This window comes from Daphnia carinata, chromosome 2, assembly GCF_022539665.2.
Source record: "Daphnia carinata strain CSIRO-1 chromosome 2, CSIRO_AGI_Dcar_HiC_V3, whole genome shotgun sequence".
Classification (NCBI taxonomy): Eukaryota; Metazoa; Arthropoda; class Branchiopoda; order Diplostraca; family Daphniidae; genus Daphnia; species Daphnia carinata.
The window spans coordinates 5,690,833-5,703,977 of NC_081332.1; the positions used below are offsets into that span (position 1 = coordinate 5,690,833).

General features: G+C 38.9%; 2 protein-coding genes and 1 long non-coding RNA gene across 4 annotated transcripts; 2 read left to right on the forward strand and 1 right to left on the reverse strand.

Annotated features, from left to right (window-relative positions):
• The first annotated feature begins 250 nt into the window (after positions 1 to 250).
• LOC130686854 (uncharacterized) lies at positions 251 to 4,795 on the forward strand. Of its 2 annotated transcripts, XM_059497603.1 has the most exons (8): positions 251 to 302; positions 840 to 920; positions 1,005 to 1,133; positions 1,207 to 2,573; positions 2,643 to 3,682; positions 3,738 to 4,397; positions 4,453 to 4,573; positions 4,659 to 4,795. In XM_059497603.1, exons 5-8 carry the CDS (start codon positions 2,766 to 2,768, stop codon positions 4,770 to 4,772), a joined length of 1,812 nt encoding a protein of 603 aa, XP_059353586.1. In that variant the 5' UTR covers positions 251 to 302; positions 840 to 920; positions 1,005 to 1,133; positions 1,207 to 2,573; positions 2,643 to 2,765; the 3' UTR covers positions 4,773 to 4,795. The 2 variants fall into 2 exon arrangements, with proteins under 2 accessions (XP_059353586.1, XP_057366003.1); XM_057510020.2 differs by lacking the exons at positions 251 to 302; positions 840 to 920; positions 1,005 to 1,133; positions 1,207 to 2,573 and having other exon boundaries at positions 2,632 to 3,682.
• LOC130686863 (E3 ubiquitin-protein ligase Mdm2-like) lies at positions 4,605 to 6,299 on the reverse strand. Its single transcript, XM_057510031.1, has 5 exons — positions 6,140 to 6,299; positions 5,837 to 5,950; positions 5,617 to 5,774; positions 5,370 to 5,555; positions 4,605 to 5,307 (listed from the first exon to the last, which is right to left on the reverse strand). The coding sequence occupies exons 1-5, from the start codon at positions 6,147 to 6,149 to the stop codon at positions 4,876 to 4,878; spliced, it is 900 nt and encodes a 299-aa protein (XP_057366014.1). The 5' UTR covers positions 6,150 to 6,299; the 3' UTR covers positions 4,605 to 4,875.
• Positions 6,300 to 11,695: 5,396 nt separating this feature from the next.
• On the forward strand, positions 11,696 to 12,319 carry LOC130686879 (uncharacterized). The gene is made up of 3 exons (XR_008999995.2): positions 11,696 to 11,760; positions 11,821 to 11,956; positions 12,014 to 12,319. It is a non-coding gene; the product is annotated as an uncharacterized LOC130686879 (long non-coding RNA).
• The last annotated feature ends 826 nt before the right edge of the window (positions 12,320 to 13,145 follow it).

Below are 13,145 nucleotides of genomic sequence, written 5' to 3' on the forward strand. Positions count from 1 at the left end.
TCTTAGAATTGATTGTTGTTAGGCTTACCTCAAATTGGTTTGGCATTACAGAGCCTTGTTCTTGAGAAGTTCGCTTTTCAGCACGAGGTTCATGTTTGTTACCTAGAATCATTGCAGTCAATTTTACTGCTTTTATCGTCTCATAACCTCTTTTCTATTGCAACTGGTAAGTTGCCAGCGTGTGAATGTGGTGATGTTAAAACCAGAAACAAAAAGAAAAAGTCAGTTCTATCTGCCTCCTACCGGATAGAAGTCATATTGGGCCTTGGACGATACTGGAAAAGGGTAAACCCAAGCGAATGGTAACATATTTAACCTTTAGTGTTGTACTTACAAAAGGGCCGACTGATTGTCACGTCGACATTTTCGTGTTCCATCATTCATCACGTTGTGCAGGAAAAGTAAAATTTGTGCTGTAGTCCAGAAAAAGTTCCCACCAGAAAAGGGGGCAGTGCTGTGAGAGGACTAAAAAATGGCGTTCATGTCCAGTTTTGTTTGCTTTAGCGGCACAGAGCCTGACTGTAAATGATGGAGGAAAATCGTTCACCATTGACGTAGATCTTTTTTTTCTTCAATCTGCCTGATATTTCATGTGGCTAAGTGTACGCGTAATAGGTGTGAAGGATCGAAATCTATCAACAATGACAGTGCAGGAAATGGTAGATCTTAAATTACTAAGTATTACGTTTGGCAATTTTATTAGATTTCTCATCATTGATACACCAACATACTGATAGAACGCATTGCATTAGTATTTCTTGTAGTAGAAACCTTACGGCCTACAGGAACTTCTGGTTTTGCATTCAACCATGAAGAGCTTAATATGACTTTCCTTTTAGGTCACAGCTCTCACTGTCGTAATGCTTCCAAAGTTGTGTGTTGGGCGATGGCAAAAGGAGCTGTCGTTACCCTAGAAAAAAGTAACGGACAGTCATCAATAGCGATGTCACGAACTGGTTTTTTCATTTCTTTCGTCAACATTACCTTTTTATTTCGCATTTCAGATTTCAAAATGTCTAAATGTGGTTGGTGTCTTCGCCGCTTTCTATTCCCACTCCATTGTCAACTCTGCTTTCATAATTTTTATTTTGGATTGATATTCTTTATCGAGATTAACCGTGTGACTACCAGATGTAATTTTTACACATGAATTGAGGTTTTTAGACTTTAAAATTAAAATACCTTTTTTGTTTTATTGTTTTGAAGGTAGACATAATCGGATAGGATTTCTCAAGAAAAACGCACTTGAAAGTAGGACAAAGGAAAGTTTTCACTATTAGTGATGGTGCTGACCAACTAGTGCGCCACAACACCTGTGAATGCGCTTATTCAACAGTGCAATTATATACCTTTGCAAAGTACGACGAAAGTGTATAATCTTAAGAATGTGAAGAGGAAAAAAGGGTAGGTGGTGATAAAAGGTCGGTAAAAGATCAATACTTTGATAAGGATTTTTGGGTGGGGAAAAGTGTTTTAGTCTGCGTGGACATGAATCGTTACATAAATGTTTGCATGTTGTATTTTTTCTTAAGTTGAGAATAGTTATCAAGTAACTTGTCACGTTCTTTTTACTTTTAGAACTTCGCCTTGGTATTCGATGAATTTTAAGAATGAAAAAATTCGAATATTCCCGCCAAATCCTGCTTATGCAGCCATCTATCGGGTATGATGTGCTGCAACCCAGAGACGTCTGCCATCTAGCGCCTCGGGGAGCAGGTGGATCATTTTCTACGTTCATTTTAGTTACTCAGGTTATTGATGTTTTATTATTTAACTAATTTTAATCATTGATAAAAGTACCATTAAGTATACCAGAAGTAGCAAAGGGGATATCCTTTGCGCGGAAAAGCTTGGTCTCCGCATGTTAAATTCCATAGATTAGGCGTTGTTATTGTTTAGTACAAATCGCCAGCATGATCCGTCATAACTCCATGCTAAAAACATGGCAGTTTTTTGGCTGACATTAGCGCCATGCTACACTGGGGAAAAAGATTTTATCTGTTTTCCATCCCTTTTTGAAATCTCAGAAGCGTAATTTGGGTGCCATTTTTCAATTTCTTCATGGTACTTTTATAAAGTATACAAGGAGTAGTAACGCCTGCAAAACAACTTGAGCTACGCATATTGAACTCCAGAGATGGCGTTTCCAAATCGCCAGTACGCTCCTATATTTCATCATTTTAGCCGCCAGAGTGAATTGCGATCTTATTAACAGATGGCACTTTTCTATGTATCAAGACGTCAAGACAATGTACTGGTGATTTGGTACTGAGCCCAACGCCATCTATGGACCGCAACATGCGGAGCTCTTCCGCGCAGAGGGCACTGCCGTTATTACTCCTACTTCATGCTACAACGTAAACAAATTGCAGACGACATTCAGTTAGTTTTTGGACATGTGACCTATGTTTCAAATGAAACTATCCCAGTGAAACATTAGTGGCAAATTTAAATAATTTTGTCATCTCGGAATTTATTATTGAAGTTTGGAACTGTTACATCCACGTGTTAAAGAATAAGTGGTCAGTTTTTTAGAAATACGTTGAAAAAAGAAAATTATTCTCATGTGCAAGGTACGTATATTTTGGTTCAAAGTCCAACTGAAAACAAGCTGAGTATGCTAAATTATTTATATGTTTCAGCATAAATTTCGTACGGCATAATTTCAACAAGCCACTAGCCAAGATCACCCCAGAATAACCAATGGTGGCATAGGAAAGTCTAATGCACTGACAAAGCTCATCTTCCGTTTTGGTTTTACTACCATGACACCATCATTTTTTAATATGCTGAGCAACTGGAAGCAACTTTGTTTAAGCTTTAGTCATCAGTATGTGTTAGCACAAAGAGCATTTATTAATTCTCATCACAAGTTCTCAACCCACAATATTGCAGAAAAATTGGATCGTTTACTTACCTTTAAAGAAAGAAGTTTTGATTTCTTTCAGAAAAGTGAAAAATATAAAGATATGTGGGTTCCTTCCAACAAGATGTTTAATATCCCTGGTGATTGTGGAACAGATGGTCAAGCCAACAAAACAATGACTGATCTGATTATAGACTTTTCTGTGCCTGAAACTGTGTCAAATGATTTGAAGAATCCATCATGTTATAGCTCGTTAATATCGGGACCATCTCAAGAAAAGAGTGTTGCCCTCGTTCTGGATCATTGCACAGGGAATGAGGCGCTGATTATGGCAAATACGCTATTTCGAATTGTTGGAGAAAATTTTAAGAAAGGGGCCTTTTACCGGTACCTGTTATGCAAAGCAAATCACTGGATAAAGAATTGCTCATCTCATCAAGAACTAGTCCTTTGGGCTTTCATATTTTCATTGGAGAAGTCACAGCAGTCAAACGCTTGTTTTCGATGCATCTACGAACGTTTTAAAACGGATGTTTCACTCTTCCAGTGCCTGAATGCATTTGAAATGGGTATCATTTGCAATGCTTGGTTTACAAGTAACATTATAGTTTCAGCAAAGCCAATGCTTCGCGTTGTCGAGAACTTACTGCGAGAAGAAATTTGCCTATCACCAGGCGTCTTTAGCCAAGAGACGCTCTCGATGCTTAAAGTGCTCCGGAAGGCAGGTTTCGGAACAGACCATCTTTTTGAATCTTTGATGTCATCATTGTCGTCCCCAAATGCTCGAAATCTGAACCTAGCACAAGCAGCTCACGGGTAAGATGGGATTTGCAAGTTTTAGTTAACAGTTCTGACTTTGTTCTTTATTTAGTTTAGCACTTTTAGCTGACCGTCGCTGTCTGGTTGACGAAAGTATTATCCAGAACATCACGCACCTCATCAAAACCGCTGCTAAGAAACCATTGCAGACGCCGTACATGTTCATGCACCCTTCTCGAGGAACGCGCATTAAGGATTTAACTCGCTTTTTGTGGACAGCCAGCTGCCTGATTCCAACAAACGTAATTTCTCAGGACAGAATCGCGTCAGAAATTATCGACCAAGTGGACGCCGGTTGGAGAACAGGCAGTTTCCAACTAGACCAAGATTGTCACTTACTTTCAGATTTCTTCCTTTCACTAGCTTGCTGGAAAATCTATCCTCAACCTTTGATTGACAAAATCATTGATAGAAATTTTATCAATGTCGTACTGAGACAGAGGCAGACGGTCCGGCAGTCACGCCTAGCTCTGTTCTTGGTGGCAGCACAGATTGAAGCTCCACATCTGCTGTTGGTGAAGGAATTCTTACCAGATATTGCCTCTAATTTACCTCCATACAAGATAGAAAAGGAGTTGGTAAAGCGTCCCCAACTTGCTCGTTTGGCCGGTGTGATCGATCGCTACCGAGAAGAATTGGGATGGGAAAACATCCGTTGCTGTACAACAGTTCCACATCTTAACTTGGCGGGTTTAACTTTCGATTACGAAGGGTAAATAATTGACTGAATTTTCCCATTGATTTGGTCCTAATTTTATTTCGTACAGGAGGCAAGTTGCAGTTGAAGTGCTAGATTCGTATGTCTGCATGCGTCACAGCAATCGTCCGGAACGTTTACTGGCTCTCAAGAATCGACTATCACGAGAGCTTGGCTACAAAGTAATTGAGGTAATCCCTTTGCTATAATTGTGTGCACGAATTTATTCAAACTATTACTCCATGTATTAATTTCTTACTACCCATGGGCAAATAGTTGGATGTTCAGCAGACAAACCGAATGGAGCAAGAAGCTGAAGTGGAAGTTCACAGCTACAGCGACCAGCAAGTGACAATGATTAGAAAATGCTTGGAAAAACTATATATGTGACCTAGACAAAATGCTAATATATGAAATAACAGCCAGCCCCAACATTTACAACCAAATGACATGAAGTTCCCTTTTGTACTAGTCCGGTAAAAACCTATTCCTGTCAACTGTTCACTCGAAACATTTTCACTACCCTTGCAATAGTTCGCCGACATAAAGGACATTTCTTCCTTTCACGCCATAGACGTTTTGAACACGAATAACAGTAAAGCTGATGACCAGTATTACCATGCATAAATGCTCCATCGACAGGACGAAGCCCACACAGCCCACACAATTCGGAGCAGCCGCAAGGTTGCTTAATATTACCACTGCAGCCGGTCACGTGTTGGTGTTCTTCATACGAGGAGCTTTGGGACAAAACACCGCTATCTACACTGGTTTGGGATGAAATAATGGACCCTTCTCGTCCCTGAGTCGAGGAAGAAACAGAGGAGATTGACGATCCAGCATGATTTTCACTGCTACTATTCTCACAGCGAGGTCTTTTTGCCCTTCTTCGCTTCGGCCTAGGATCTAACCAACCTTTCCTGATCTATAACAATATCAATGGTAATGAAATAAGTTGGTTTAACATGAAACATGGGATTTACTAACCTCATAACACTTGTGGCAGTATCGCATGGGAGGGATATTATGAACGCCGCAACGAAGACATTTCCATTTATCTTCGAGGCTGCGAGTTGGAATGGGGCTGTTACGAATAATTCCATCATCAGAGCTTTCAATATCAGTCAAACTTTCATCTTCTAACTCCACAGCAATTATGGGAATACGAGCAGCCTAGAAAATGCAAAAGTTGTGTTGTAGTATAGAAATTTTAGTTGCAAATGGGAGAACTCACTTCAATATCAGAAGAACCATCAGATTCTTCATCATCTAGGTCAGCGGTAGAATCAGATGCAATCTCATATTCCACTTCATAAATGACATCAGTAGCATCACCATCAGACTCACTGGATGAAGATGGGGACCAATCATCCCCAGAGTCTTGGACCCAAGCTGATGATAGAAGCTGAATACTGAATTGCTGTCCACCAAGCTACTATATGAAGAGTAGTTACCTGTTTCATATCCCTGCCATGTATGACAGGATTCGTCACTAGCACAGCTGCTGCTGTCAAAGAAGTCACTTTCATCTAACCGTGGTCGTTTGAAAGTTCGATCACAGACAGACACTGCACAGATTGGCAACATGTTTTGTAGAAAAAAAAATCAATGAATGGAAAAGTACATTAATCGATTTTTCTTTGCTTAGAAGCACAGTCCTCAATAGTTTAAGGCAATAAAGTGAAAGAAATAAGTATGGCAGAACGAATACATACACCATGACAGAAGAAATGAACCAAATAAAATATACACCTTACCTCCAGCCATTGCGAAAATATCTGTTAGATTCTGAAATTCAAACACAAAGCGTCTTTTTTAGCAGTCGATAAAAATTTGTTTGGGACGTGGATGCAGACTCTGTCCAAGCAATTCTAGACAAGTCCAGACAAGCCCAAACATACCCTCACCCTCTTCAGCGGGGAAATCTTAGTTTACCCACACGAGGTACACTGAGGCGACGCCACTTTCGGATGCGGGTCTACATTTTCTGCGGTTCTCAGTCAGTCACGGATACAATGGGATTAAATTAGAATTTCCTGCGTATACTTTATGAAACTCAATGGCGAATCGCCACGACCACATGTATTGTACGGTAAATATGTAGGACAAGTTAGAACTATAAATCTTGATACTGAAAATGCAGATGGCCAAGATAAGTTAAAAGCTGTTCGCTGTCACACGAAAACAGTCAGTTGTCAGTGACAATTCCATGGACGTTACGTAATGGACGAATGAATCGTTATTGTTCTGGCAATAGTTTCCCTCCTCGTTACCACGCTGTTACATCAACAGCAGTAATGGATTTCCACCATTTTACCCCGTGAATTTCTCTTGAAACAGGTGCGTAAATATTTTTCCGATTGAATTCGAACTTAGATTTTACCTAAAGATGTTTCAATTAAGAATGTTCGACAAAATAGTAGCTTCGTGGAGCTTTTGTCATCCCATTGCTGAATGGTAAAATGTATAAAGCGCCAAAATGCACGATTATTGACCTATGCATTCTAAAGTCTGAATTTGTATACTGACTGCCTGAAACAACATACTACTTTAATCAAAGAATTCAGAAAGCTGAGAACTTGAAAACCGATTCACAGAAAATGTTTGCAATGAAGCGACCTAGCAGCCTTGACGTCCAGGAAGAGCATCGTAACATTACTGACCTATGTAGAAGAATAACCAATCTCCAAGAACAAGTTTTGTCAGGGGGTCCGATTTCTGATCGCTCAAAAGGCCTATTAAACGGGGTGCTGGAACAGGCTAAGCAAGAGCTTACTTCCATGATTCTTCACATTCTTTTTCTACGAAGAGAGGCCGATGAATTGGCCAAGGGTTTACGTGCCGCCCACCCAAAGCTGGAAGCTTTCAGTTTGGAGTGTGAAACTCTAAAGAAGCAAATTACCGTACTTGACCAAATTAACACCTCTTTGATTGCTTCCCAATCCCAACTGAAAAACGACTTAATGTCTGCCTCTGGATCCAAGAACCAGCAATTCGCAGAAATAGGAGAAAAACTGGCAAAGAGCAGCACAAGTAAACTGACGTCAAAAGTAGTAGGATACGAACGGGAGCTAAGATCGGGGTTGGCAAGTGAATCGGCAGAACGAAACTCTAAAGAGGAGAAAATTCTTTCATCGTCGCCGGAAACCAAGTTGGATGCAAATGGTGGATTCTTTTCTCACTTCGAACATAAATTTGGAAAGGAAAAGAGGCCAAATTCAAGTAAATTTCTTTCTCGAACCGTCCACGAAACCAACATTTTTAAGGACCCTAACGTGCTGGATCTCAGATCGTCTCACAAGTCATATTTACCCAATCATGATCCTTTTACAGAAACCCTGCACACGAGTGCGTTGACGTCAGAATCTGCGGAAATGGCGACTAAACAGACACGTGATTCTAAGCCGATTCCGGCGTGCGATTTCATCATCGTTTCAAAGGCAGAGCAAATGGATTTAATCAATAAGCTGGTGATAACGAATATTCCCGTTTGCGACTACGGCCGCGTAGTTGGTCGTGAAGGAAAAAACGTGGATCGCCTCGAAAACACTTACGGCGTTAAAATTAGCTTTGTCAACTCCCGAAAAGATCCCAAGCTGTTCATATTTGGAGGGAATGCAGAAAATCGCCGTGCAGCCGCTGATGACATCATTGGAAATTTGCCAATAGTTGTTGAATGTCCAAATTTAAAGTTAAAAATCTGCAAACACGAGCTCAAGCAGATCAACCATGACTACCACGTACAGGTAATTCAACCAAACTTTGTTAATAACGATCACTTCACGATTCGCGGAAGATTGGATAACTGTCAGATGGCTTATCGAGTACTTTCAAATTACGCAAAACTTTGGTATCCTAAATAATCCTCATTCTTTTTCGTCTTTTTGTGGTTTCCGTACCCACCAGTATCATACATTTCGTTTTTTGTCAATGGCACCTTGTTGTAAGTCTGCAAGAGCTACCGAGACACTTCCAGCACTGTCATCGTCTTTGATAGGTGGAAAAAGTTATCGAAATTTCAGAGTTGAAATCGATGCCTGGTTTTTTTACTTTTTGGGACTGTCTTGATTAGCTCTGCGATGCGTAACAATGGTAAAGCCAATTTAATTTCAATACATTGATTTTTAAGCATAAGCTAGTGATGTAGCGTATTTTATTTACACTTTCTTATTCCTTTATTCTACCCAGGATGTAACATGGATCGTCGGGAAAGAACCACCATGCTTAGAATGGTGCATCGTTGTCTGCACATCGGAGTTTCTCTGATGGAAGACATGAAAAAAAATCCCTGAGAAGCCAGTTTCCAATGTTAGTATTCACCACTAGTTAATATCACATAGAACATATTTGATCATATTTCCTGACAGACCGATGGAGAGGTGCTTAAGATCGATACAGTGGACCTGAGATTCTAACTGGTTGTGATTGTGAAAAATGGAACTACCGCAGTTTAAAAGAGAGAGGAGCAACCGTCTTTCTACAGAAAGACGCTGCACGAGCCTTTATAATCGTGCCTCATCTTTATGACCAAATGGTGAAGATTAGACTTAAATCAATGAGTATCCAATCAGCAAGCGAACGTCTTACTGACTTGCCCACCAATAAGTATAGTACATCAGTTACAAGTTAATTACTTACGTTATTCGGTTTTCTGTAGTTTTAAGTTGCTACTGTTTCGCTGCCTACAGTTGTGAGATATATGGATTGAATCCATCTCCGACGGTCTTTTATAGTTTGCATCTGTGTTAGAGATGACCAAGAGTCATGGGGGCAGACCTGCCGCTAGAAACCTTTCCTCGATCAAAGGAAGTTAAATTCAAAGGAGGCAAGTTAAAATCAAGGAAGGCAACGGAAAAATTGGCTGACAAGGAAAAAATTCTGTATATCTTTCTTTTCAGGAAAGTGTTGTTTTTTTGCTTGATAAATTCTTGCACATTTTTCAGGTCTTCTGCTCGGAGTCGTTGTGTATTTTTACTGTTAAACGGCACTGTAACTATCCCTTACCTTTCCATTTCGCAGTAACGGAAGGCTCCCTTACGGTAAGTGTGCACAGAAATGTGAAAACAGTTAACGTCTTTTCCGTCAGAAAGTACGATTTCATTGAGCATTCGAGAATCTGCCATCCTCCTGTAATACCCTTGCAGTGGAAACCTGCCGTGAAACAGATTCTGAGCACCTGATATTTTACGTGAGTTGTAGTTTATATGAAAATATAATAACCTTCGTCTACCATGGCACTGATATGTCGTGAATCTTTCTATTGCAGATGCTTCTGCACACGAGTATCCGTTCCCACTAACTTTTGACACGTTGGTGGGAGATACCAAATAAAGGTGAGGTGTTCATCATTTTGCATGTGATTAGGATACTTCTACTTCAGCAGATATTTTCAGCATAAACCAGTATTCTTCAACGCATCACTACCTGAAATTTGAAGCTGATAGATAATAGTAGTATATTTATATGTTTATATATATGTTTTTTTTAATCTTTCGACGAGCGTGGAGAGCGTGAAAAATGCAGGTTAACGAAAGCCAGCATGTAACAACTAGAATTTACCTTTTTTAGGAACGGTGTATTACAAGAAGAAATAAAAAGGATTTGTGGGTAAAAATTTGTCGGAAATGTGAATTGCCTCACGTCAACTCCAGTCACTGCGTCGGGTGACTTGTGTTAGCCCCATGGATCTCTTTGTCACGAGCTGAAAGGCAGGCCTAAAAGGTAAAGGTTTGGAATTTGCTTAGTGTTGCTGCTTTCAGAGTTCCTTTTGCAGTACAACGCTTGCTGACTAAACTAAAAAAAAACACGAGTCAGCGAAAATTCCTAACATGAATATCCTTCCTTCAAGTAGAACTCTAATGTTGCAAATTCAATCATAATAAATTAATAATTATCAAAAATATAAAATATACCGAATAGAAGAACTTACTAGCGCGCTAGTACGCTACAGCGCTAGCATAACACATCAAATTTCTTTGATTATTCAAAAACTATCAACTCTACGTAAAAAAAAATTTCATTATCGTGTTCCTTGTTAAATTTTGAATCAGAATCATATATAATTATCTCAATTTAATGATATTATTTTTTAATAGGACAACATTTTAAGCCCGACAAAATAAGCCTGAGAAAATAAGCCCGACTTTTAGTTTTTAACGGTTAATTCAAAATCTATAAGCCTAATATAAAAATATACCCGATTTTCGTGATCAACGTTCAATTTCGAATCAAAATGTATTTTTAACCAAATCTAGAATTTGACGAAAATTGAAAAAGTGAGAAGGCTATAGCCTTTTTTTTTTTTTTTGGCTAAATTTCAAATTTAACTTAAAATACATTATTTCTATGCAGACTGAAATGTTAATAACGAATATAAAGTTTATTTTTGAATTGGCCTTATAGTTTTTGAGTTAAACAAAAAAAAACAGAAGGCCGGGCTTATTTTGTCGGGCTTAAAATTTTGTCCTATTAAAAAATAATATCATTAATATATGGCAATCCGTTTTAACCAAAAAATAACAAAAAATATCGGCCTTTTTTCTGTTTCACTGCTCTCGCCGCCTCCCGGTCAGGTTTCTAGGTGATTCTCTACATACACTCACCGAATTTTTCTGCTGCATCGTGCTAGCGCTGTAGCGTACTTTGCGGTTGCCAAACGTCGTCAGGCTATTTCGTCACACTGTGGTTTCACCCCATCTGTCATTTGTACCAATTTTAGATATTGTCCATAACAAGTCTTCATGTTTACATTCTTGCCAATGGTGCTGATACTTTTATTTATCACAACCGCTTGTTTCAGCTGTTCCAAGCATTGAAGCATTACTTATGCAAGTACTTAGAGAGGGCTGCCCATTACAAAAGAAGAGCTCATCACAGTATGTTATGAAATATATAGATTTTTAAAGAAAGAAAACTTTTAACCTCTCCTGTTCCTCATAGATGCTGTGATGGCATGTTTGCAAAACTGGAAAAAATTCTGTGCTACGGTGGCCGTATATGGCAATCCGTTTTACCCCCCCCCCCCCCCCCCAAAAAAAAAAAAAAATATCGGCCTTTTTTTCTGTTTCACTGCTATCGCCATCTACCGGTCGATAGATGGCGAAAGCAACCGAAACAAATGCCAGCCGAAAGCAAATTAATGCCAAAGGTGAGACATGCTGGAAAGGCTTGATACAAATGTGTAGGCGTAGTTTTGGAATTCAGAGGTGCTAGCTGGCTGTTTGGTAAAACTTCAGTTAAATTTGGTTTCAATTCAATATGTTTTATTTATTATTTGTGTGATTACGCAAAGGATTGGGCCATCCAGGCAATGTGGATATTCTGCCATGTACATGATAAACCTCGGATTCTTCGTCAACATGCTAGATGTTACCCCCTGGTAAGGTTTTTGCGCTGAGTTTGTTTAGTTTTCTAATTTTAATCGTCAATGTCGTATTAGCAAACTACTGTTGACAGAAAAGCTGATACATTGGGACAATGGTTACAGCAAGTGTGATGAATAAATCACCATAGATCAGTTGCCTTGCCTTCCCAATTGCAACAAAGACGAATCATGGAGTCAAAAATATCAAAAGGTGGTACTATTTTAATTGTTTTAATTGATATATTGCTAAGTGCTGATATTTGTGTAGAATGTGCTGGAATTCATGTCATCCTGGAGAGGACTAAAAAAAAGAGATGTATCCATGAAGCAGTTCATTAGTCATGTCCCAAATGAATGCCTGTGTCAACCAGCAATCTTTTAATGGCTAACAGGGATTTAATGGTTTTGAAAATCGCAGGCGACATTCCTAAATCCCACCTGTAAAAAGATTTGACTACAACAATTTTTATTCTGATCTGATGCCTGCCAAATTCTTTTCCCATAAAATGAGGTGATATGAGGTTAAACAGTTTTCCAAACAGTGAAGGTTTTTCGAAACTCTTCCCTAACTGAACATGAGGATGAATTGGCATTAGGCGAACACAGTCAGGTACCTAAACTTTTCAAATAAGAATTCAAAATAAGTATAGAATTTTAACAAACAATTTTTTATTGTTAAGTTATTCAGTCTACCACCTGACAGTGTGTTAAAGTTAAATTCTGTTAGTGCTGCACTAAAAGAATTGTTAGTAATAAGTCCATGCAGTGAAGGAAGTGAACAATTGTGGGACTGTATTTGGGCTGAAAATGGGTGTGGTACAGAAACCCAGCAATAGCACGAGTTCAACATAAAACATGAATTAGGTACTTTTCGGTTTTTTGTCTATCGAAAAAGTATTTTTAATGCTATTATTTTGCATTCACAGAATTTTAGTGGGGGATCAAGTCAAGTCTGGAAGTGTTACAGGATGGAAGAGTGAGCCTACAGTTGAAAAACACTGAAAATGCATCACCATTAAGGTATGAGGTAAAGTAATAGAGTATGCAAATTGTCTAATGAGAAGTACCATCTTGTGTGAATGAATCCTTTGTAACAGCAATCCTTTATAGTTCTGTCACAGCTAGAAGCCTCAAATAATTCTGCTTCTCTTGCTAAAGAACAACTTGTCCTTTACATTCAGAGTGTTGGTGAAGCTGGGTACTTAAATGGCCCTAAAGATGTTTCATTTCGTTGGCATTGCAGCGATGAACATCATACATGGACTTTTTAGGTATGAAAGGAATTTTCTTGAAAATTTTTTGAATTTATTAATAATCATTTCTCCTGCTTTTTGCCGACCATGTCTAATATAAAAAAAAAATTTATCCAATAGGAAAGGATTTTCATGTACTGGGAACAC